Source organism: Heterodontus francisci, chromosome 1 (assembly GCF_036365525.1).
Source record: "Heterodontus francisci isolate sHetFra1 chromosome 1, sHetFra1.hap1, whole genome shotgun sequence".
Lineage (NCBI taxonomy): Eukaryota > Metazoa > Chordata > Chondrichthyes > Heterodontiformes > Heterodontidae > Heterodontus > Heterodontus francisci.
Window position 1 is genome coordinate 35,840,686 of NC_090371.1, and position 24,571 is coordinate 35,865,256.

The following is a 24,571-nucleotide window of genomic DNA, read 5'->3' on the forward strand; positions in this document are numbered from 1 at the left end:
TGTGGATTTGCATTTTCTGCTTTTACACCAATTAGTCAGTTTTCCAGATAGCAAATACAAATATATTTGCTCTTAAATATGCTGAACTATAAAATAGTAATATCCATTAAAGGAAAATACTGTACTGTTTCCTCTATAAAAGTAACCGTAAGACTAGATTGTACTTTTCTCAGAAATGACTATCGCCATTTTAAGACTTATTCCTAAAAAGGCTGACATACCAACAATATGTCTGCAGATTGCAGCAATTTAAAATAGCAAATTTAAAAAGCCAGGAAGAATTATAGAAATTAAACTGAGTTTCATTTCTGAAATATCTGCAGCTAACCTTTCAACATCTGTTTTGAAAATCATTCCAAATCAAGAGTAACAAATAGGAATGACTTTCCTTGAGGCTCCATGTCAGCTCATACCAGCTGATATTTGGTGCAAGACAATAGGTTAATTGGCCATTATAAATTGTCACTAGTATAGGTAGGTGGTAGGGAAATATAGGGACAGGTGGGGATGTTTGGTAGGAATATGGGATTAGTGTAGGATTAGTATAAATGGGTGGTTGATGTTCGGCACAGACTCGGTGGGCCGAAGGGCCTGTTTCAGTGCTGTATCTCTAATCTAATCTAATATAAACTGGGCTCCCTCGCTATCACTGTAGAGAATGCAGATTACAATTTACTAACAGCACTCAATACAAAAATTGGTTAACCTATCTCCTCAAAAATATATACACAACAGCTAAAGGGTCATCATTTTATGTATAGTTATTTCAGATCTTTCACCTACATGTCACAGTTCCTGCACAAGGCCTCTGTTATGCGCACATCTTGAATTATACAAGCCAATAACATTCATGTAACTCGTATAAAAGTACATAATATTACACATAGGAATGGGCACAAATTGACAGAAAAGTGGCAGTACTGTAGTTAATCAAGAATTTTACAAGCAACCTTCCACTCCTAAATGTTTCAGTGAAATCTAACATAGAATTCAAGATTTCATCATAGGGTTTGTGGCAATATTCTCACAAGTATGGCTGTCAGAGCTATGTTCTATTAATCCTGCAACACTAATTCCACACTGGCCAGTTAGCAGTTCACTGTGCAGATGAGGTGTACTATTTATAACCATGTATCTAGTTTCAATTACCAGCAGAAGTTGTTACTCAAGCTGGTTTACCAATGCAAGTAATGAACTGGCAGTTCTCAGCAGGGTTATTTGGTGCAGCGTTTTACCCAAAGTAGATTAATCGGATGGATAGACAGATACTGAAACAGGCTACAAGTCAGCAAAGGCAACAGAAGATACAGAGAATCTATCAGCTCCCTACACGAGAAGAGAGTAGAAAATAGATGAAGGCCTATTCCCAGACAGAACCTGGACAGGAAGAAATAATATAAAAGCAAAATACTTCGGATATTGGAAATCTGAAATGAAAACAGAAAATGCTGGAAACGCTCAGCAGGTCTAGTAGCATCTCTGAAGTGAGAAACAGAGTTAACATCTTAGGTCTTCAGCCATCCTGATGAAAGGTCACAGACCTGAAACATTAGCTCTGTTTCTCCCTCCACAGAGGAAGAAATAATCACTGCTTTACATATAAATAACAAAAAAATCAATTATAGATAGAACAGCAAAAATAAAATATTTGCATCACAGAATTCATGTGCAAATGACAACAAAAAGATGTAGCTTTATTTTTGTCTAAATAAGGAGTGAATATTAGGTCACAGTTTCAGGAATAGCCCTCGATTCCGGGTTAAGATTGATTAGAGTGTTGCTGGCTTCTGCCAGTTCCACTATCGAAACTCGCCCTTGCTGTCTGATAAACTGAGCCACTGCTGCAAGTTCTTCTTCAGTGATATAGATGAATTTTCCACGATCATCGAGGACACCTGGAAGAAAATTCACTTTCATAAATTATGAACACTATTTTTGGGTTACTTCATAACAAATTAAATGGGCTTTCAATGCTTTACACTACCAGTTATTTACTTAGAGATTAAAAATCAACATCAGGGAGCACTGTTTTTTTAAAAACAATTTTCCTGTTGACACTTTCACTAATTGTGCTAAAACGGCCCTGCATTAACCATTTACAAAAATGCATAATTCAGATTGCAATTTAAAGAACTCGTGAGTCATTTTTTAAAAACTTCACCAGTTGCATACCTGTCAGAGTTCCTTCAGCAATCAAATCTTGGAGTCTGTTAATAGCATCCTTAAAAGAAATTAAAAATTATTAATCTGAAGATAAGGGGTCAAAATACTGAACCACATTCTAAAATAACCTAATACAGCATGTGCTAGAATTAGGACTGTTTTGTGCAGGCGTCAGCAAATTATTCGAAATATCACAGCTGAGCCCAATCATTTGCGGAGAAGTAAAATTCCAGCAGGGATCACGAGATACTGATCGGGAACAGAAAACCTAGCTGATATTTTTCCCTCCAGCCCAAGCCCAGGGCTACCACACTTATCCCTGACCTATTGCTGCTAGCTGCAAACAGTTAACTCAGCACAGATCAGGGATTGAATATCGAACTGCCCTGATCTCTATTAATAAACACCTCACCTAGCAGTGCAGACTGGCCTTTCAGAGGAACTCAGTAAGTTTTTGTAATAAATGAAATAAAAACAGCAAGTCTATGGAAAATCAGAACCTAAATACTGAAGAACACAATCTACCCCTTACAGTAATACCCTGAGGATGATAGAATAAAATTACTTCAGCAGTTACTGGATGTGAAAATTCAAGAAGAGGGCCAATTATTGGAGTAAGCCTTCAGTACACAGAATTTGTTGTGTGCAAAGAACAAACAAGAGGATTAGATTAAATACATTTGAACCTTTCTTAAAGTTACCATATATCCATTTCCTGTTCATGCGAGTTTGCTTTGGGCAGAGTTGCTTTCTACATTTGTCTCCATTAATGAGAGTATTTGCAGTTCAAAATCCAAGGTTGTAATGAATTTTGGGATATTCTGAAGGCTGGATATAAATCCAAGTACTTTCCTTTTTCTTCACACAGAAAGAAGAGGGAATTTTTTTTTTTTTAACACCCAGCTTACCTGTGTTCTCAAGCCAAAATGAGAGGCAAGATCTTCCAAAAGAACAACCTTTGTACTCTACGAAAAAAATATATAAAACAGTGGTCATCCAGGGCTCCTGACAGTAGTAATTAGAATTCCAAAGGTTAAAAACACATGTGTACTGAAAATCACAATGGAAAAAATCCTACAGCATTTACTCAAAATTGTAACTTTTCAAAAGTTAGTCCCAAGTTGCTAACACTGAACAACGCTCTCAGCTGCTGGCAATTTACCAACAAATACTTGGTGATAAAGCCCCACGCTGGCTAAAGTTGAATAACCACTGGTTGTCAAAGTTAAATTTGGAACACAAGTTAGAATCATTGATAATTTTCCAGGTAGAAAAGACATTACCCATTCCACCTCTTTTTGCTCATGGCATAATTTGTGAAGACAAAATAAATTCTATAGAAGTTATATATCAAAAGTATTATCCAACTGTTTGATCAAGTGGCATTTGGTATCATAGCTTTATTTTGGTTCAGCTGTCAGATCTATAAGACTGATCTACAATGCTAACTATACCAACCGTAAAAACTAGTTTAACAGGAAAGATAACCAAGAGGAATTGAAAACTTTTAAAAAGACATCCTCAGATATGGAGATTCACTCAACCCAATTAAGGCTGAAGAAATGCTGAAGGACGGAGCAGCCAAGCTGGAGAACTGACTACTATGGACTGAGAAATAAAGTGTGCAACCAGCCCATGGAATTCAGTTCTCATAGCTGGGAGCTGCCAAAATCTGTCTTCTGTTCTTCTCCGATGTGGGGACGAGACAAAAACATGACAATGCAACTCTCGGATGACTTGATTCATGAGCCGGCGGTGGGAGGTGGGTAGCGGGGGAAGAGGAGAAAGAGAGAGGTTTACCTTTTCAATCATTAATTATGCATACAATTAAAGAAAAAAAATCACTGCTATCTCACAATCCTATTTATATTCACTGAGAAATGAGTATGTCCAAGAAGGTTTAAGTGGCAATAACTAACACATAAAGCAATGTTCATTTGGGATATACCCTTAACCTAATTTTATAACAAGCCTTTAACCATAGCCAGGAATTAAATGAAATGTTATCCTTGCCTGAGTGGCACTGCCAATTGGTGCCAAATTAGAGCCAGGTTTTGTTTTACTACAGGAACAATAATTTGGAATTGTACAAACAGAAAGTCACAGGAGAAGTTAATTCCAGCAGTCTGGGTTGGATCTGAGCAGAGGTCCTAGAGGGGAAGGCCAGTCTGTACCTCACTTTCCCACTCAGCTTGAGGTCAAGGATTTTAATTAATATACCTCTGTGTAACAGTGCAGCCGTTTGGTTAAAGGTAACATTTGCTTTTTTTTTTAATCTGGTGTGCGCAAAAATTATCTACTTATATATTCTTGTACAGAACAAATGATACTGCACTTCATTTTGCTACAGCAGTCTTTTGGTTTTCTGCATCAAATTGGCACACTATTTGTAGTCCTTAGTTCAAGTGAGTTCTCAGAAAGGCCAACACATAATGTGATTTTCAATATTTTCCAACAAATAATTGACACTGATAATTTCTGTATTGAGTCAACAAGAACATTATGCCCTGTGATAAGCAACAATACAAGTAATGAGATTTTCACCAGTGCATCATACTGTAATGCTCTGGAGAAAATGACTAATGGTTCCAACATTAAGTCATAGACCACAATGGTCTTTCCTCACTTTCATATGAAACTGCAATTCCTTCATTTCTTACGAAATACTGCACTGCACAGAAAGCCTTCCTACTTGCGTGCAATTTTCTGTTTCAAGATACACTCCTACCTAATTCACAGTGATCTACGTATTAACATTATTCATACGTCTGTCGCGTTTTGACCATTTTAGATTCTTAAATTTATGTCTTGCTACCCACTGTTACAACAATAATGAATGCATCTTGTTAGTGATTATCAAAAAGAAACTTCAGGATAAAGAATAGTTTGTTTGACCACAAAGACAATAGCACCATTTATAGGAATATCACTGTGAGCTAAGCCCAAATCAACGGAGGAACAATGTCAAAGAAAGTGTGGCAGTTGAAACTTGTATTCTCTCACATCAGGGAATCTGAAATACAATCTTTTACTATCCAATTTTCAATAACCAAAATTGCTGGGTGGCCACCACTAAAACCAGAATGCAGTTTAAAATCAAACGGAGGTTTATCTTAAGCTAAGGACTGAATCTTATCAGCGCGTTTCGCGGCGGCACACGGAGAGCGCGGTGGCCTTCCAACATGGATGTGCCACCACGCAGCCCCTGCGATATTTCACACACGGGCTGATTTAAATAGAGGGGGTAGAGTGGCCTCCCCTGATGACATAGAGGGGGCGGCCGCCGCATCCCCAGCAACGGCGTCCGGCGCTACCGTGCAGGCACCTTCCCCATTTTTAAAGGGCTCTAAGCCCTAAGCAGAAATTTAAATGTTTAAAGGTACAGTATGCATGATTTTTTTTAAATAATTAGGAGATGGAGGCCCTTCCCCAACCCTCCCAATGGATATTTCATTGCCCGATATTAACAAGACTTACCTTATTCCCTACCCAAACTTTCCCCCCCAACCTTCTAATTTTTGCCCTTCAACCCCTTCCCACCATCCCCACAGCCAATAAAAAGCGTTTTCCACGCTTCACCGCCCCTCCCGCCCTGAAAATTTTATTCCTCCCCCCTCCCCACCAGTGTCCTGCCTCAGAATGCTGTATGGGCCAGCAGCTCCTCAGTCCCAGCAGCGCCACTGGGAGTGGTGACCATTGCTGCGACTGCACCCAGCCAGAAGAGCAAGAGGGACACTGGCACCGTAAGACAAATGGAGTTTCTGCGGCCGTAAAATCGGCGTGGGATTCGGCCGCCACCTGCCGGTAACTTAATTTACATCTTATTATTCATTTAAATATTTAGATGAAGGCTCTGCCGCTTGGTGGCGGGGAGGTCGCACCAAGGTCCCCCCAACACCGGTAATATGCGGCAGGCCCTTCTCGACGTCGAGGGTCAAGGCGGGCCTCTCCCCGCTGAATTTTATGGGCCCTCTCGCCGCGACCAACGTGTTGAGGGGATAGTAAAATTCAGCCCTAGTTTCTGCTTCCCAATTAGAGGCTCAAGTCCAAGAGTTACCCACTCACTGCAGCTGACCAGTCATTGAAGACACAATAAATATGGATGTGAATACAGGGTATTTCTTTTACATATTTTACAATGTCAAAGTATCAAAATACCAAATACATTAGCATCCACCACTGCCTGCAGATTCATTCATAAACCACTTCCACACATCCAAGTAGGATAGCTAAAATAACATTTATGCCTAATTAGTCACATCATCATTTTTTCACTCTTATCTTGCGGTTTCTCTCTTGCCTACTCACCAGCTGCATAAATCACTAAAAAAGTGGAGGTGTTCAACTACCTCCCTGACAGAAAGAGCGTATTTGAATAGTCAGAACATTTAAATCAAATCATATTGCTTGAGGGCTCAGCAAGGGGGCGGATGCTGATTAACTTCCGACTTCAGGAGCAGTTTTTAAACAGTTTACATAAAATACATTAAAATTATAAGTTTCTAAAGGAAACAAGAATGATTTTTCAAAAGTAAACTTGCTACAAGCAGGCTAATAGCATCACTGGGCAGGGGTGCTAGGTGAAGAATTTAGTTTTGGGGAAAAAGGTGCAACAGTTACAAATTCTGCAATTTCAACTGCTGAAGACCAGCAGCAAGTCAACTAATTCCTCTCTCAGTTACAGCTTTGGGATAGAAAAGGACTGGAATTTTATGCCAGCCCCCAACTGCCAAGGTGAAGACTGGAAGCGGGGATGGGGGGGGCATAAAATCGAGTGGGATGCGGGGGGCCGTTCCCATTGCCCGCCCACTCCCAGTTTACCAGCAGTCCCCCACCCCAGGCCAGTTGAGACCCTTAAGTGGCCAATTAATTGCCACTTAATGGCCTCCTCCCACCACTGCTGATATATTACCAGTGGCAGCCGGGGACGTCGCCAGCTGAGGATGCCACCCGATAAAACCTGGTGGCCTCCTTGAGGGTTGGGGAGGGGGCCCCTCCTGATCCCCACTCCCGTCACCCCCAACGAAGCACCTCCTCCCGCCCTCCTAATCGACCCCCACTCCACTCTCCAGGGCCTAGCCAATTTTCCCCTGGTGAGGCCTGAAACTCCACTCACCTTTCGGTGCCAGTGTCCCTCTTGCTCTTCTGGCTGGGCGCAGTCCCAGCAATGGTCACTGCTGCGGAGACTGAGGAGCTGCCGGCCCTTTGACTGGCTGGCAGCTCCGAGAGGCGACACTACCTGCCACAGAGGGACAGAAGCCCCGAGCAAGATCAAGTAAGGGCAAATTCGCTGCATGGCTTCCAGGCCCAGCAGAGGCGGGCTCACCCTCAACTTTTCAGCTGGTGGGCAGGGCCTCCACTGCAACCTAAAATTCTGGCCAAGGAATTAGAGATTTCTGCTTAAACTTCTCAGGAACATTTTTCAATTCTGTTATTTAATTATAAAGGGTGAATGACTGCACATCATTTGCTCCCAAGGGTTACAGAGACAACATCCAGAGATGGGAACAATGAATAAGTTGTACCCACCTATTTCACTACTCATTTCAAACAATGTGTAGTCATGGTAGAAATTCATGAGTAGGCCGTTCTACCATACAGCATTTCAAGTCTCAATTTTTATAATACATCAATTTCTGCAGTGATACACGAACACATGCACACACACACAAAAACACATATGCAAAAAGCAAAATACTGCAGATGCTGGACATCTGAAATAAAAACAGGAAGTGCTAGAAATACTCAGTCCTGACGAAAGGTCACAGGCTGAAACGTTAACTCTCCACAGATGCTGCCTAACCTGAGTATTTCCAGCACTTTCTGTTTTTATAACACATATGCATATATACTTTCACAAATGCACATGAACATAAGTGGATAATTTAACACTAAACTTCAAATCAGGCAATTATACTATAAAATTGCATTCTGGAAAATTATAGTTTTTTTCTTCTGGAAGAAATAAGATATATTCTTAAATGTAGAGTAAGAGTAACACAGTTGTAAGCAAATAGCAGGTCTGAAATACGTTGGGCTGAATTTTGCGAGTGCGCTCTGCATCCCACGCGGATGCGCCATCCCTGAGCCCCCGTGATATTACGCGTGGGGGCTCATTTAAATAGAGGGGGCAGAATGGCCACCCGACGACAGAGGGGGCAGCCGCTGTGCCCCAGGCAACAGCATCCGGCACCGTTTTTAAAGGGCTTTAAGCCCTTACAATTAATTTTAATTGTTAAAGGTGTATATTATGAATTTTTATAAAATAAAAACTTTTGTGATGGAGGCCCTTCTTCCCCAACCCCTCCAATGGTCATTAAACAAAAACATGCCGTTTTCCCTACCCAAACTTTACCCCCCAACCTTCAAACTTTTGCCCTTCAACCCCTTCCCACCATCCCCATATCCAGTTAAGATCGTTTTCCCCGCTTCCCCTGCCATCCTGAAAATGTTATTCCTGCCCCCTCCCCACCAGGGTCCCACCTCGGAACTTTGTATGGAGTTCTGAAGGCATGCGAAGCAAGAACGACGGCCGTAATATCGGCGTGAGACGACTGCCGCCTGCAGGTAAGTTTATTTACATATTATTCATCTTATGCTGATGAAGGGCCCCGCTGCCAGGCCTGGGGGGGTGGGGAGGCCACACTGAGGTCCCCCCACTGCCAGTAATATGCGGCAGGCCCTTCTCAACGTCGGGGGTCGAGGCGGGCCTCTCCCTGCATAATATTACTGGTCCTCGTGCAATGACAGGAAACAGCTAACTTAAAAACTAAAAGTAAATCCTTTCAAATTAGGAGTAAATACATCTCATCCAAAAGAGGATTTAAGATATAATCAACCTCACTACATCTCCCCCCACCTTCAAAAATCTCAAGATCCATTTCTTTAACCAAATCTTCTCTAACTAAGGGCGGCACAGTGGCGCAGTGGTTAGCACCACAGCCTCACAGCTCCAGCGACATGGGTTCAATTCTGGGTACTGCCTGTGCGGAGTTTGCAAGTTCTCCCTGAGACCGCGTGGGTTTTCGTCGGGTGCTCCAGTTTCCTCCCACAGCCAAAGACTTGCAGGTTGATAGATAAATTGGCCATTATAAATTGCCCCGAGTATAGGTAGGTGGTAGGAGAATTGAGAGAAGGTGGGGATGGGATTAATGTAGGATTTGTATAAATGGGTGGTTGATGGTCGGCACAGACTCGGTGGGCCGAAGGGCCTGTTTCAGTGCTGTATCTCTAAACAAAAAAATAAAACTCCTACTCATCATCTATTTCTCCCCCCTCTAAATGTCAGAAGGAGCTATATGAATGCAAGTAATTATTGTTGTAGTAACCTTCGCAGAAAGCAGAAAAAAACTCAGCAATTCTTTTCTGGTATGAAACAAATCAAATTTATTACGTTCGTCAAAGATAAAAAGAGAGATCAATTTAACCTAACCTAAACCATCCAGTGAAAGAGTGACAGAATTGGAATGGCTTCAACATTCTATTGAAATCAGTAGTAAGTAAAATTGTGGAGGATAAAACAGGTAGCCGATCCCAACCCATCAGTGTTAGGGTAACTTGAGCCGCACAAATTATAAAAATATAGAAATCAGAACGAAATAAAAATCAGAAATGCAAAGCATGTCAACGGACATCTGAAAGAGAAAGAAAGGCTAATATTGTGTATGTGATTGGAAACATTAACTGATCTTTCCCTTTCAGATGCTGATTGGTGTGTTACCCTTTTCTAGAAATTGATGCTTTATAAAATCGCCATCAGTGAAATTATCTTGACCAAATTTCCTTCAATAATTAGGGAGGTTTTCAAGTGGATTTAGCTACTAATTCAGTGATATTAAAATGTTAAACATTTAAATGAATGATAGATGTAATAGGAGGTACCAACAATTTGGGTCTGCAGTAGATATTTTCACAAGAAAAGTGGCATTACTCACAACTGTAAGTAACTTAACCATCTTATATTTTCAAATGGAGTTGATACTTATCGCCCTGTATCAATTCATACAACAGCTGGGATACAACAAAAGAATCCCTTTGTGACCAGGACTGGATATTCATGCTTTTCCACACATGTACTTCGCTCTTGCTGAGACGGACCAAAAAAAACACAGTGAAGCAAGGCTTCAATATATATTGTTAAGCTCTTCTATTTCACACCAAGGGAACATACAGAGAAATTATTTCAATTAGAATAACTTGCCATTGTGCAATAATACAAAAGTAATGTATATTACTCTTCCCTGGGTAATCCTGCTAGAGTTGAACTAATTCCTACCTCCCTGTGCATCGTGTCCTTCTCCTCAGTCCTTTTTTTTGGGCTCACTGCTTTTTGTTTCAAAAATTTAACTTCCTGCCTGTGCCCTAGTCATTTGCCTGACATCTCTAGTTGTTTACAGCCACATAAAGGCTTTCTAGTACAATGGGTGTGAGGTTATTGAATTGCCTAGACAGGATGACAAGTTGCACATTTACAACTTGTGGAAACAATATGAAAGATAGCTCATGAGCATCTTAACTACCTATTGTCTCAGACCCATCCATTTGTTTGAAACTTACATCAATACACTATGCTTTAAAACAAACATTAAGCCAAGACATGACAACAGTAAAGAAGAATTTTACATAAGTTAGACTTTTGTCTGCCTTTCTGGCTTCACAAGGCCCCTCTTGCAATTTTTTTGAGAAGATTAAACAGACAAGACAATGCAACATAAAATATAACCACTACCTTGATGTAGTTGGTGAACTCCTGAAGAAGGTTCTGAGACTGTGAAAACAAAACAATGTAATAGGCAACGAATGAAAAATTAAGAACATCTTCACTATATATTACAATTTTACTTAACAAAGCTAGTCATGGTTTAAACTCTGCATTACCAGGATGTTGCCTGGGCTGGAGCATTTCAACTACGAAGAGAGACTGAAAAGGCTAGGGTTGTTTTCCTCAGAGCAGAGAAGGCTGAGGGGGGACATGATTGAGGTATACAAAATTATGAGGGGCATTGATAGGTTAGATAGGAAGAAACTTTTTCCCTTAGTGGAGGGATTAAGAACCAGGGGCCATAGATTTAAGGTAAGGAGCAGGAGGTTTAGAGGAGATTTGAGGAAAAACTTTTTCACCCAGAGGGTGGTTGGAATCTGCAATGCACTGTCTGAAGAGGTGGTACGCAGGAACCCTCACAACATTTAAAAAGTATTTAGATGATCACTTGAAATGCCATAGCATACAAGGCTATGGGACAAGTGCTGGAAAATGGGATTAGAATAGTTCGGTGCTTGATGGCCGGCATGGACACGATGGGCTGAAGGGCCTGTTTCTGTGCTGTATAACTCTATGCATTACAATATTGTATCAATTCTGAAAATTGGAAGTCCTGTTTAAACAATGGCAGAAATTTCACTTTCATTTCATCAAGTTTGTTTCACTGGGATTGGGACACAGTCCCTTATTTCAGGAAACTTTTAGTAAGAAAATTAAAAGGAGGGCAATAACCTCAGTTCAATAATATGAAATGGCCCTTACTAAATAAGATCTTGAAGATTGAAGTGGAAAAAAAATTAGCATAACACAAGAACCAAAAGTAGAACACAGTGGCATGCTTAGGGGATAATTCTTTCTACCTTCAGCTTAGATATGAAAGCAGACAAGATTCACAGAGCAAAACGATTGGTACTTTCGGCTGACTGAAACTATGTTTTAACAATTAAGTTTGTCGATGATGTTCAAACTTATTTGGAAAGTTACAAGTTTGCGCCATGAATGCCAGGTTTATTATTAATCCACTAGATCTACATACTTTATATTACCATCATTCTTATAAATTCTATTCCACTGATCAAGCATTTAGTTAAATTCAAGTAAAGTGCATTATTGATCTATTGGGCCTTCCTTTTAAATTAGATCTGGTAATATTTATGCTTGATGTTCACAATTTACTTCTTTAACAAGTATGAACAGTTAAGGCAACAGATGCTATTAATTCCCAGCAAACCCAGTATGTAAGAACAGTCTTTGGATATTTTAATCTAAGATTGCTACTTGGCTTCCTTTAGTCAGTCCCAACAGAACAGACAACTCAATTATATTGTGTTTCTCATTTTGAACTTCAGTTGACTATCAGGCCACGGCCAGAAGTATTGAAGTCACAAATCAATATATAATACAACTACACAATTGTGCAATGTACAACTGTTGCATTTAGAGCAACATCTAGCATTGCTAAACACCAGAATGTAGTGCCCTTGTTGTTAAAATAAACTAGAAAGTCCATACCAAAGCACATGGAGGGAAAAGCATAGAAAGAAAAAAGTATTTACATCAGAAATATCCAACCACAAACACTTAATAAGTTTCATAAATGTTAGTCAAATTGTTATTCGAAGCCTCTATTTAAAATTAAAAACAAAACACAATGGGTAGCTACTGAACTAAAAATTTCCTGTTTTGTTTTCGCAGCAACCTTTCCACTAGATTTAGGAGAAGAAATTGTCATAATTCCTAAAAAATAAATTCAAATCTGCTTTAATTTCTGAAGATTTTTCTATCTGACATTACCTGAATTTCAGTGAGGCTGCACTCCTGACCTGGCAAATAACAACTTTACAAAAAAAATCAAATAAGCCTCTCTTTCTACAACACAGCCAGCAAGCTTGAACTGTCATCAGGAGCTGGTGATCTCTGTGCTATGTTGAGTAAATCTCTTAATGCTTTTATGTAAATAATTACCTCATCTTCTTCTGATTCTACCTCGATTCCTTCCTCTTCAACGGTAAATGCTTCTTTCAACTTGAGATATTCTTCGTGGTCTCGGCGTTGTTTTTCTTCCCATGCTTTTTTCAATTCTTCTTCCTTTGTTGTTGCAACAAAAAGAGAAAATGGTTTCAAAACATGCATATGTTTTTCAATAAATTCCATTTCTAAAATGAAATTTAACTAAATAAAAAAAAATTGATCATCACCCATTATTTGTGCATGGCATGAAGTACATTTATGCAGCTGACAAAACGTAACCCATGCATTGTGCAGGTGCATTGTATTCAGCTATGTGTTTGAGAAGATAGGCCACTCTTATATAGGAAGCAAGTTCTACAATTTGCATAACTCTATTTCCTAATTAGTATTGGGAAGTCCCTTTTCAACCCCCCAACAATGCAGCTTAGATGTCAAGATGCCTAGCAATTTCTTTTTGAAGACACAACATTCTAGGGCCTGAATGCTTCAAGCTGTCTTAACAGCAATTGATGTATATGCACATCTAGACAAAACAGCATATCGGCTAGCAGGTAGAAAACACAGTGCTTTCTGAATCAAGTGCCTCTGGAAGACTATGAAGAAATACTGCTCATTATCGTGACTTCTATTCAAATACGCATATCTATTGAATTCTACACGGTTGCAATTCTTCAGTGCAACAGAAAATTCTATTTGTAGGCTGGTGTTTTTTTTAAATTGGGATGATGGAGGGAAAAGAATGTTTGCATTTATATAGTGCCTTTCATGAGACATCACCAGACGTCTCAAAGTGCTTTACAGTCAACTTTTGAAGTGTAGTCACTGTTGTTATGTAGATAGCACAGCAAGCTCCTACAGCAAGTTGATAATGACAAGATAATCTTTTATTTTGATGTTGATTGAGAGAGAAATATTGGCCACACACCAAGGATAACTCCCTCATTCTTCTTCGAAATAGTGCCATGGGATTTTTTTTACCTCCATCTGAGAGGGCAGACAGGGCCTCAGTTTAATGTCTCTTCCGAAAGATGGCACCTCAGACAGTGCAGCGCTGGAGTGTCAGCCTTGATCTTTGTGCTCAAGTTCTGGAGTGGGACTTGAACCCACAACCTTCATGGCTCAGAAGAGACATTGCTACCAAACAAGCATTTCTATTAAACTGAACATTTTAATTACAGGGTTCAAACACTGAAGAACAAAAACGGACCTTAAAAAACAATCATTTTCACTTTCAAATGGAGTGAAAAGGAAATATATTTTCATTTTAAAATCAAGTGAAGGAAAATATTTTTTAAAAGTGTATAGAGTCACTCCAGAAAATTTTTTTGAAAAAAGTTATAGTATCAAGGAATATTTCAGATCATACTGGATTTAACAATGATAAAAACTGAATCAGAAACCAATAATTTCTAACAAGCAGGCTGTGCCCAGATGCATTTCATAAATTATAGCTCCTTTTAGCTCCAAAATACACTTAGATAACCTAGTGGTTATGTGATTGAACTAGTTATCCAAATCTACCTACTGACTATTTCCAGCATTTTCTCCATCTGATGACTAATCTAGATGACAGGATAACTAATCCAGAGAATTTGAGTTCAAAGCCCATCATGGCAGCTTTTAGATTTGAATTCAATTTTTTAAAAATGCAAATATAAAGCTGACATCAGTGCAAGTGACCAGGAATCTGTTGGATTGGCTTAAAAGTCCAACTTTTTAACGAAAGTTCTTTAGAGAAGGAAATCTGCTCCCCTTACTCAGTCTGGCTTATTTGTGATTGCAGTCCCACACCAACTGCCCTTTAAAGTAGCCCAGCAAGCCACCTTCTCAGGGCAATTAGAGATGGTCAATAAATGCCAGCCTTGCGAGCGACATCCACATCCCAAATGAGAGTTTTGAAAAAAAAACCACATTGTCTTGAGACAGTACAGAGACGAGCAGCTTTTATTTTGCTTATTACATACAATCACCAATATAACCATAACTACCATATCTAGGGTTACTGGCACCAAGAGATGATACTAACTGTTAAATCTGGTGTATGTTGCATCTTTTATGGCCGCTCAATATAGGATTACCGCTCATAATATTTAGATCAAAATGGCAATTACAATATGGATGGTATATTTAATGATTAGTCATGGTAGACATTTTTTTTAAAAATTTGTTTATGGGGATGCGGGCGTCGCTGGCTAGGCCAGCATTTATTTTCCATCCCCAATTGCCCTTGAGAAGGTAGTGGTGAGCTGCCTTCTTGAACCGCTGCAGTCCATCTGGTGTACGTACACCCACAGTGCTGTTAGGAAGCGAGTTCCAGGATTTTGACCCAGCGACAGTGCAGGAACGGCGATATAGTTCCAAGTCAGGATGGTGTGTGGTTTGGAGGGGAATTTGCAGGTGGTGGTGTTCCCATGCATCTGCTGCCTTTGTCCTCCTAGGTGGTAGAGGTCACAGGCTTGGAAGATGCTGTCCAAGGAGCCTGGGTTCATTGCTGCAGTGCATCTTGTAGATGGTGCACACTGCTGCCATTGTGTGTCAGTGGTAAAGGGAGTGAAATGTTTGTGAATGGGGTGCCAGTCAAGCGGGCTGCTTTGTGCTGGATGGTGTGGAGCTTCTTGAGTGTTGTTGGAGCTGCACCCATCCAAGCAAGTGGAGAGTATTACATCCTGACTTGTGTCTTGCAGATGGTGGACAGGCTTTGGGGAGACAGGAGGTGGGTGAGTTACTCGTTGAAGGATTCCTAGCCTCTGATCTGCTCTTGTAACCACGGTGTATAAATGGCGACACCAGTTTAGTTTCTGGTCAATCATAACCCCCAGAATGTTGATAGTGGGGGATTCAGCAATTGCAATGCCATTGAATGTCATCGGGAATGGTTAGATTCTCTCTTGTTGGAGATGGTGATTGCCTGGCACTTGTCTGACGCAAATATTACTTGCCACTTATCAGCCCAAGCCTGAATATTGTCCAGGTCTTGCTGCATTTCTACACAGACAGCTTCAGTATCTAAAGAGTCACGAATGGTGCTGAACATTGTGCAATCATCAGCAAATATCCCCACTTCTGAACTTATGATTGAAGGAAGGTCATTGATGAAGCAGCTGAAGATGGTTGGGCCTAGGACACTACCTTGAGGAACTCCTGCAGTAATATCCTGGAGCTGAGATGATTGACCTCCAACAACCATAACCACCTTCCTTTGCGCTCGGTATGACTCCAACCAGCGGAGGGTTTTCCCCTGGATTCCCATTAACTTCAGTTTTGCTAGGGCGCCTTGATGCCATAGTCGGTCAAATGCTGCCTTGATGTCAAGTGCAGTCAATCTCACCTCACCTCTTGAGTTCAGCTGTTTTGTCCAGGTTTGGACCAAGGCTGTAAAGAGGTCAGCAGCTGAGTGCCCTGGCTGAACCCAAACTCAGCGGCAGTGAGCAGGTTATTACTAAGCAAGTGCCACATGATAACACTGTCAAAGACACCTTCCATCACTTTACTGATGATCTAGAGTAGACTGAGGGGACGGTAATTGGCCAGGTTGGATTTGTCCTACTTTTTGTGTACAGGACATACCTGGGCAATTTTCCACATTGCCGGGTAGATGCCAGTGTTGTAGCTGTACTGGAACAGCTTGGCTAGGGGCGCAGCAGGTTCTGGAGAACTGGTCTTCAGTACTATTGCCGGAATGTTGTCAGGGCCCATACCGTTGCAGTATCCAGTGCCTTCAGTCATTTCTTGATATCACGTGGAGTGAATTGAATTGGCTGAAGTCTGGCATCTGTGATGCTTGGGACTTCAGGAGGAAGCCAAGATGGATCATCCACTCGGCACTTCTGGCTGAGGATTGTTGCAAATGCTTCAGCCTTATCTTCTGCATTGATCTGCTGGGCTCCCCAATCATTGAGGATGGGATATTTGTGGAGCCACCTCCTCCTGTTACTTGTTTAACTGTCCACCACTACTGGATGTGGTAGGACTGCAGAGCTTAGATCTGATCCGTTGCTTAGGCTGTTTAGCATGCAAGTAGTCCTGGGTTGTAGCTTCACCAGGTTGACACCTCATTTTGAGGCATGCCCTCCTGCTCTCTTCATTGAACCAAGGTTGGTCTCCCGGCTTGATGGTAATGGTAGAGTGGGGGATATGCCAGGTAGTTGGTTATCAGCAGGAGGTTTCCTTGCCCATGTTTGACCTGATGCCATGAGACTTCATGGTGGCTGAAATCGAAGTTTAGGACTCCCAGGGAATTCTCACCCGACTGTATACCACTGTGCTGCCCCCTCTGCTGGGTCTGTCCTGCCGGTGGGACAGGACACATCCAGGTATGGTGATGGCAGTGTCTGGGACATTGTCTGGAAGGTATGATTTGGTGAGTCTGACTATGTCAGGCTGTTGCTAGACTAGTCTGTGGGACAGCTCTCTCAACTTTGGCACAAGCCCCCAGATGTTAGTACGGAGGACTCTGCAGGGTCGACAGGGCTGGGTATGCCATTGCTGTTTCCGGTGCCTAGGTCAATGCCAGGTGGTTCGTCCGGTTTCATTCCTATCAACTTTGTAGCGGTTTGATAAAACTGAATGGCTTGCTATGCCATTTCAGACAGCATTTAAGAGTCAACCACATTGCCCTTGGTCTGAAGTCACATGTAGGCCAGACCAGGTAAGGACATTAGTTAACCATATGGATTTTTACGACAATCGACAAAGGTTTCATGGCCATTAGACTAGTTTTTTAATTCCAGATTTATTAATTGAATTCAAATTCCACCTTCTGCTACGGTGGGATTCATACCCAAGTCCCCAGAGCAATACCAATTAAATTCCATCAATTCCATACATTGTCTGCCCATTTTGCTAGCCTATCTATGCCCTGTTGCAGTTGATTGGCATCATCCACACTGCCTGTCACACCTCCAGGTTTGGTATCATCGGCAATTTTTTAAATTTTACTCTGTATTTTGATATCCAAGTCACTTATATCAAAAAAAGCAGTGGTCCTAGCACTGAACCTTGGGGAACACGACTATCTACTATCCACCAGCCTGAAAAACAACCATTTATCACGACTTAAATAAAAGCAAAATACTGCGGATGCTGGAAATCTGAAATATAAAACAGAAAGTGCTAGAAATACTCAGCAAGTCTGGCAGCATCTTTGGAGAGAGAAGCAGAGTTAACGTTTCAGGTCTGTGACTTTTCATCAGAATTGACTGATGGAATTTAATACAGAGAAGTGTGAGGTGATGCAGTTTGGTAGAAGGGATAGGAAGAGGCAATATAGACTTAATGGCACAGTTCTAAAGCATGTGCACGGACAGAGGGACCCAGGGGTTCATGTGCATAGGTCTTTGAAGGTGACAAGACATTTTGAGAAAGTAGTCAACAAAGCCTATGGGATCTTGGGCTTCATAAATAGAGGTCTTGAGTACAAATGCAGGGAAGTTTCACTGAGCCTTTATAAAGCACTGGTTAGATCACAACCAGAGTATTGTGCCCAGTTCTTGTCATCAGACTTTAGGAAGGATGTGACTGTCTCTGAGAGGGCGCAGAGGAGATTTACCAGAATGGTTCTGTGAAAGGTCTCAGACCTGAAAAATTAGCTCTGCTTCTCTCTTTACAGATGCTGCCAGACCTGCTGAGTATTTCCAGCACTTACTGTTTTTATTTCAAACTTCTTGCTTTCAGTCCTTAAACCAAATTTTTATCCAAGCGGACACTGACCCTCTGATTCCATGAGCCTCAATTTTGGCAACCAGCCTTTTATGTAGCACTTTGTCAAAGGCTTTCTTAAAATCCATATAGACAACATCCATTGTATTCTCTTCATCAACTTGTTACTTTATCAAAAAATTCAATTAGTCAAAATAGATAGGTTAAGTGAGTGGGCAAAATTTGGCAGATGGAGTATGATGTGGGAAAATGTGAAGTTGTCAACTTTGACACGAAGAAGAATCAGAATATTATTTACATGGAGAGAGACTGCAGAATGCTGTGGTACAGAGGGATTGTGTGTCCCTGTACATGAATCACAAAAAGTTAGCATGCAGGTACAGCAAGCAATTAGGAAGACAAATGGAACGTTGGCATTTATTACAAGGGGGATGGAGTGCAAAAGTAGAGAAGTCTTGCTACAACTGTACAGGGAATTGGTGAGACTGCACCTAGTGTACAGCATATAGTTTTGGGGTCTTCTTACTTAAGGAGGGATATGCTTGCATTAGAAGCAGTGCAGAGAAGGTCACTAAGCTGATTCCTGGGATGAAGGGGTTGGATTAATCAGGAAAGGTTGAGTAGGTTGGGTCTAGGCTCATTTTAGTTCAGAGGAATGAGAGATGATCTTATTGAAACATGTAATATCCTGAGGCGGCTTGACAGGGTAGATGCTGAGAGAATGTTTTCCCTCATGGGGCAATCTAGAACTAGGGGACACAGTTTCAAAGTAAGGGGTCTCCCTTTTAAGACAGAGATGAGGAGGAATTTCTTCTCTCAGAGGGTCATTAATCTTTGGAATTCTCTTCTCCAGAGAGCAGTGGTCATTGAATATATTCAAGGCTGAGTTCGACAGATTTTTGATCTACAAGGGAGTCAAGGGTTATGGGCGGCAGGCAGGAAAGTGGAGTTAATCATAATCTCAATCAGATCAGCCATGATATTATTAAATGGCAGAGCTGGCTCAAGGAGCCGAATGGCCTACTCCTGCTCCTCTTTCTTGTATTCCAAGCATGATCTGTCTTTTACAAATGTATGCTGGCTCTCCTAATTAACTCAAGCCTCTCCAGGTGCCTGATGATTTTTTTCTCTGATGATTTCTAAAACCTTACCTAACGCTGATGTTAAACTGTCCTTACTGCCCTTCTTGAATACGAATGTCACATTTGCCACTTTCCAATCATCAAGAACTTTGCCAGTGTCAGGGGAAGATTAGAAGATTATGGCAAGCCCTTCCATTATCTCCACTCCCACTTCCTTTGGCAACCTGGAATGTAAGCCATCTGGACCAGTTGACTTATCTACTCGAAGCACAGCCAGCCTTTCCAGTACATCCTGCCCATCAATTTTCACCTCATCCATTGCCTCTACCATCTCAGCTTCTACCAATATTTTGTGAGCATCCTCTTCCTTAGTAAACACAGATACAAAGTACTCATTAATTATATTAGCCTTGCCCTGCACCTCTAAGCATATATTACCCTCTCTGTCCCTAATAGGACCCACCTCCCCTCTTACTACCCGCTTACTATTTACATTTCAAAGAATTTTGGGTTCCCTTTTATGTTAACGGTTATTCTATTCTCACATTCTCTCTTTGCCGGTCTTATTTTCCTGTTCACCTCCCCTCTCAATTTACTGCATAAGGCCTGGTTCTCACTTGAAGAATTGAACTGACATGCATCATACACCCTCTTTTTTTTTTTTGTTTCATCACATTCTCTATCTCCCTTGCCATCCAAGGAGCCCTGCCTTTGGTTCCCCAACCTTTCGCTGTTGTTGGAATGTACCTAGCCTTTACGTGAAATATCTCCTCCTTAATAGCTCACCCATTGTTCTGTTACTGCTTTCCTTGCCAATCTTGAGCTTCATTTTACCTTGGCTAGATCCCCTTTCATCCCATTTAAGTTAGCCCTCTTCCAATCTAGAAATTCCACTTTAGATTATTCCTTGTTCTTCTCCATTGCTAATCTAAACCTTGGGTAAGAATGATCATTGTTCCCCACAGACACTTGGTCTACTTGGCCTGCCTCATTCACCAGCACCAGATCCAGCAATGCCTCCTTCCTAGTTGGACCAAGAACATACTGATCAAGGAAGTTCTCCTGAATGCTTTTTAGAAATTCCTCCCCCTCCTTACCCTTTATTCTATCATCCCAATTGATATTTGAGTAATTAAAGATCCCCCAATATCCTCACTGATTGGTTCTTGAACATCTTTGATTTCCCTGCAGATTTGCTCCTCTACCTCTCTCTCACTATTTGGAGGCCTATAGAATATCCCCAGTCGCATAATCATCCCCTTTTTGCTTTTCAACTCCATTCAAATGGATTCGGTCTTTGCCCCCTCAAGGACATCCTCTCTTTCCATTACAATGTCTTCCCTAATCAGTTCTGCCACCCCACCTCCCTTTTTTCCTTCCCTATTTTTTCGGAACACTTTGTATCCTTTGTGCATAGTCCTCACCATTTTTAAGTCATGTTTCCGTTATTGCCACTAGATCATATTCCCAAATGGCTATTTGTTCTTGTAGATCACCAACCTTATTCACCACACTCAGTGTGTTTACATATATGCATTCTAAAATTGTCTTTGTATTCCTCGTAGTCCTTCTCAGTCTGTTCCTATCTAAAATGAAACTACTTCCTTCTCTAGTCTGATCCAACACTCTTACCCTTTTATGCACCTTATTCATCTTTTCTATTTCCGTATGCTGGTACTCAAAGACCTGCTAATTTAGTTTAAACCCTCCCCAACCACACTAGTGAACCTCCCCATGAGGACATTGGTCCCAGCCCTGTTGAGGCTGAGCACACTTATTAAAGATGCCTATTTGGATGATATACCCTTTTCCTGCTGTATTAATAAAACTGCACCAGGTTACCACACTGAAATGCATCAAAGAAAATGTTTTAATGGAAATAAAATAGGAAACTATTATATTGCCTGATTGCACTGGTTCATTGAAAATCGTAAATGATTATGCAAATGAGTTTTAGTGGAAACTTGAACTCTAACCTAACCAGCACAATCTCAAGCGTATTTTGGGTGCGATTTCCTGATTGTGCCCAAAGCAGAAACTACCCCTTTGTTAAAGAGCTCTGCTTACGGACAACTGCAATAAGACAGCATCAAACTTTTGTACTTTCCAACTTTCGACTGTCGTGAACTGCTACTACTTCACACAGCACAAAAAGAGATACAAATTGCTATTATGACAGGGAAACATCAGGAAATAAACGGAAAAGATTACACTGGAACATGAGTGGCACAGCAACAGGGTGGGTGACATTGGCAGCTTCCTACACTTCTCAACAACTAAGTTACAGTGAAGCTATAGATCACTGGAGTTGATATCTATCATTACCACCAGCAACTGCCATTCGAACTGGCAGATGATGCCCGTGTGTCACAATACAGGAAGCAACCACGTGCTTTCTTAAAAGATTCTGAGGACAGACCATAATGGTTTTTATAATTGTCTACACAGGAAAAGTGCGTTTTACTTAAAATTACTCCTGTATACATCAAATTACACTATGGAAGGGCTTTATTAAATCTCTCGTTAGGTCATCACTACAGAGGATACAAGTAACATTACAGAAATAGCTGTAAATCAGTAAATGGAAGGGAGGGAGGAACTCAAGAAAATTACAATCACCAGGAAAGTGTAACTGAACAAATTGTTGGCACTGCAGACTGACAAGTCCCCGGGTCCTGATGGACTTCATTGTAGGGTCTTAAAAGAAGTAGCTAGTGAAATAGTTGATGCGTTGGTTTCAATTTTCCAAAATTCCCTAGATTCGGGGAAGGTTTCATCAGATTGGAAAATAGCCAAAGTAACTCTTTTATTCAAAAAGGGAAGGAGACAGAAAGCCAGAAACTACAGGACAGTTAGCTTAACACCTGTCTGAGGGAAAATGTTAGAAGCTATTATTAAAGACATCATAGCAGGCCACTTAGAAAAATTCAAGGTAATCAGGCAGAGTCAACATGGTTTTGTGAAAGGGAAATCACGTTTAACCAATTTATTAGAGTTCATTGAAGAAGTAACGTGCTGTGGATAAAGGGGAACCGGTGGATGTATTGTACATTGATTTCCAGAAGGCATTTGATAAGGTGCCACATCAAAGGTTACTGCAGAAAATAAAAGGTGCAGGGGGTAACATTTTGGCATGATGGAAGATTATCTAGCTAACCGGAAACAGAGAGTAGGCATAAATAGGTCATTTACTGATCGGCAAGATGTAACGTGTGATAAACCAAGTAATTACAGGCCGTGAGTCTAACATCAGTGGTTGGGAAAATATTGGAAAAGATTCCGAGGGACAGGATTAATCTCCAGTTGAACAAAAAACAAAGAACAGTACAGCACAGGAACAAGCCATTCGGCCCTCCAAGCCTGCGCCGATCTTGATGCCTGCCGAAACTAAAACCTTCTGCACCTCCGGGGACCATATCCCTCTATTCCCATCCTATTCACGTATTTGTCAAGATGCCTCTTAAACGTTGCTATCGTACCTGCTTCCACCACCTCCCCCGGCAGCAAGTTCCAGGCACTCACCACCCTCTGTGTAAAGAACTTGCCTCGCATATCCCCTCTAAACTTTGCCCCTCGCACCTTAAACCTATGTCCCCCAGTAACTGACTCTTCCACCCTGGGAAAAATGTTCTGACTATCCACTCTGTCAATGCCGCTCATAACTTTGTAAAGCTCTATCATGTCGCCCCTCCACCTCCGTCGTTGCAATGAAAACAATCCGAGTTTATCCAACCTCTCCTCATAGCTAATGCCCTCCAGACCAGGCAACATCCTGGTAAACCTCTTCTGTACCCTCTCCAAAGCCTCCACGTCCTTCTGGCAGTGTGGCAACCAGAATTGCACGCAATATTCTAAGTGTGGCCTAACTAAAGTTCTGTACAGCTGCAGCATGACTTGCCAATTTTTATACTCTATGCCCCGACCGATGAAGGCAAGCATGCCGTATGCCTTCTTGACTACCTTATCCACCTGCGTTGCCACTTTCAGTGACCTGTGGACCTGTACGCCCAGATCTCTCTGCCTGTCAATACTCCTAAGGGTTCTGCCATTTACTGTATACTTCCCACCTGCATTAGACCGTCCAAAATGCATTACCTCACATTTGTCCAGATTAAACTCCATCTGCCATTTCTCCGCCCAAGTCTCCAACCGATCTATATCCTGCTGTATCCTCTGACAATCCTCATCACTGTCCGCAACTCCACCAACCTTTGTGTCGTCCGCAAACTTACGTATCAGACCAGCTACATTTTTCTCCAAATCATTTATATATACTACAAAGAGCAAATGTCCCAGCACTGATCCCTGCGGAACACCACTAGTCACATCCCTCCATTCAGAAAAGCACCCGTCCACTGCTACTATCTGTCTTCTATGACCGAGCCAGTTCTGTATCCATCTTGCCAGCTCACCTCTGATCGTGTGTGGCTTCACCTTTTGTACCAGTCTGCCATGAGGGACCTTGTCAAAGGTTTTACTGAAGTCCACATAGACAACATCCACTGCCCTTCCTTCATCAATCATCTTCGTCACTTCCTCAAAAAACTCAGTCAAATTAGTGAGACATGACCTCCCCTTCACAAAACCATGCTGCCTCTCGCTAATAAGTTTGTTTGTTTCCAAATGGGAGTAAATCCTGTCCCGAAGAACCCTCTCTAATAATTTCCCTACCACTGACGTAAGGCTCACCGGCCTATAACTTCCTGGATTAGCCTTACTCGCCTTCTTAAACAAATGAACAACATTGGCTATTCTCCAGTCCTCTGGGATCTCACCTGCAGCCAATGAGGATACAAAGATTTCAGTCAAGGCCCCAGCAATTTCTTCCCTTGCCTCCCTCAGTATTCTGGGGTAGATCCCATCAGGCCCTGGGGACTTATCTACCTTAATGCTTTGCAAGACGCCCAACACCTCCTCCTTTTTGATAACGACATGA

The 24,571-nt window shown here is 41.4% G+C and overlaps 1 protein-coding gene across 1 annotated transcript in view; it reads right to left on the reverse strand.

The window, feature by feature from the left end:
• Nucleotides 1–736: 736 nt before the first annotated feature.
• LOC137368854 (DDRGK domain-containing protein 1) overlaps nt 737–24,571 on the reverse strand; it is a 99,690-nt gene continuing 75,855 nt past the window's right edge. Inside the window, exons 5-9 of the mRNA XM_068029064.1 lie at nt 12,890–13,012; nt 10,892–10,930; nt 3,072–3,128; nt 2,173–2,221; nt 737–1,895 (exon numbers count right to left, since the gene is read on the reverse strand). Coding sequence (XP_067885165.1) covers nt 1,723–1,895; nt 2,173–2,221; nt 3,072–3,128; nt 10,892–10,930; nt 12,890–13,012 — 441 coding nt within the window. The 3' untranslated portion in view covers nt 737–1,722. The remainder of the gene's footprint in view (nt 1,896–2,172; nt 2,222–3,071; nt 3,129–10,891; nt 10,931–12,889; nt 13,013–24,571) is intronic.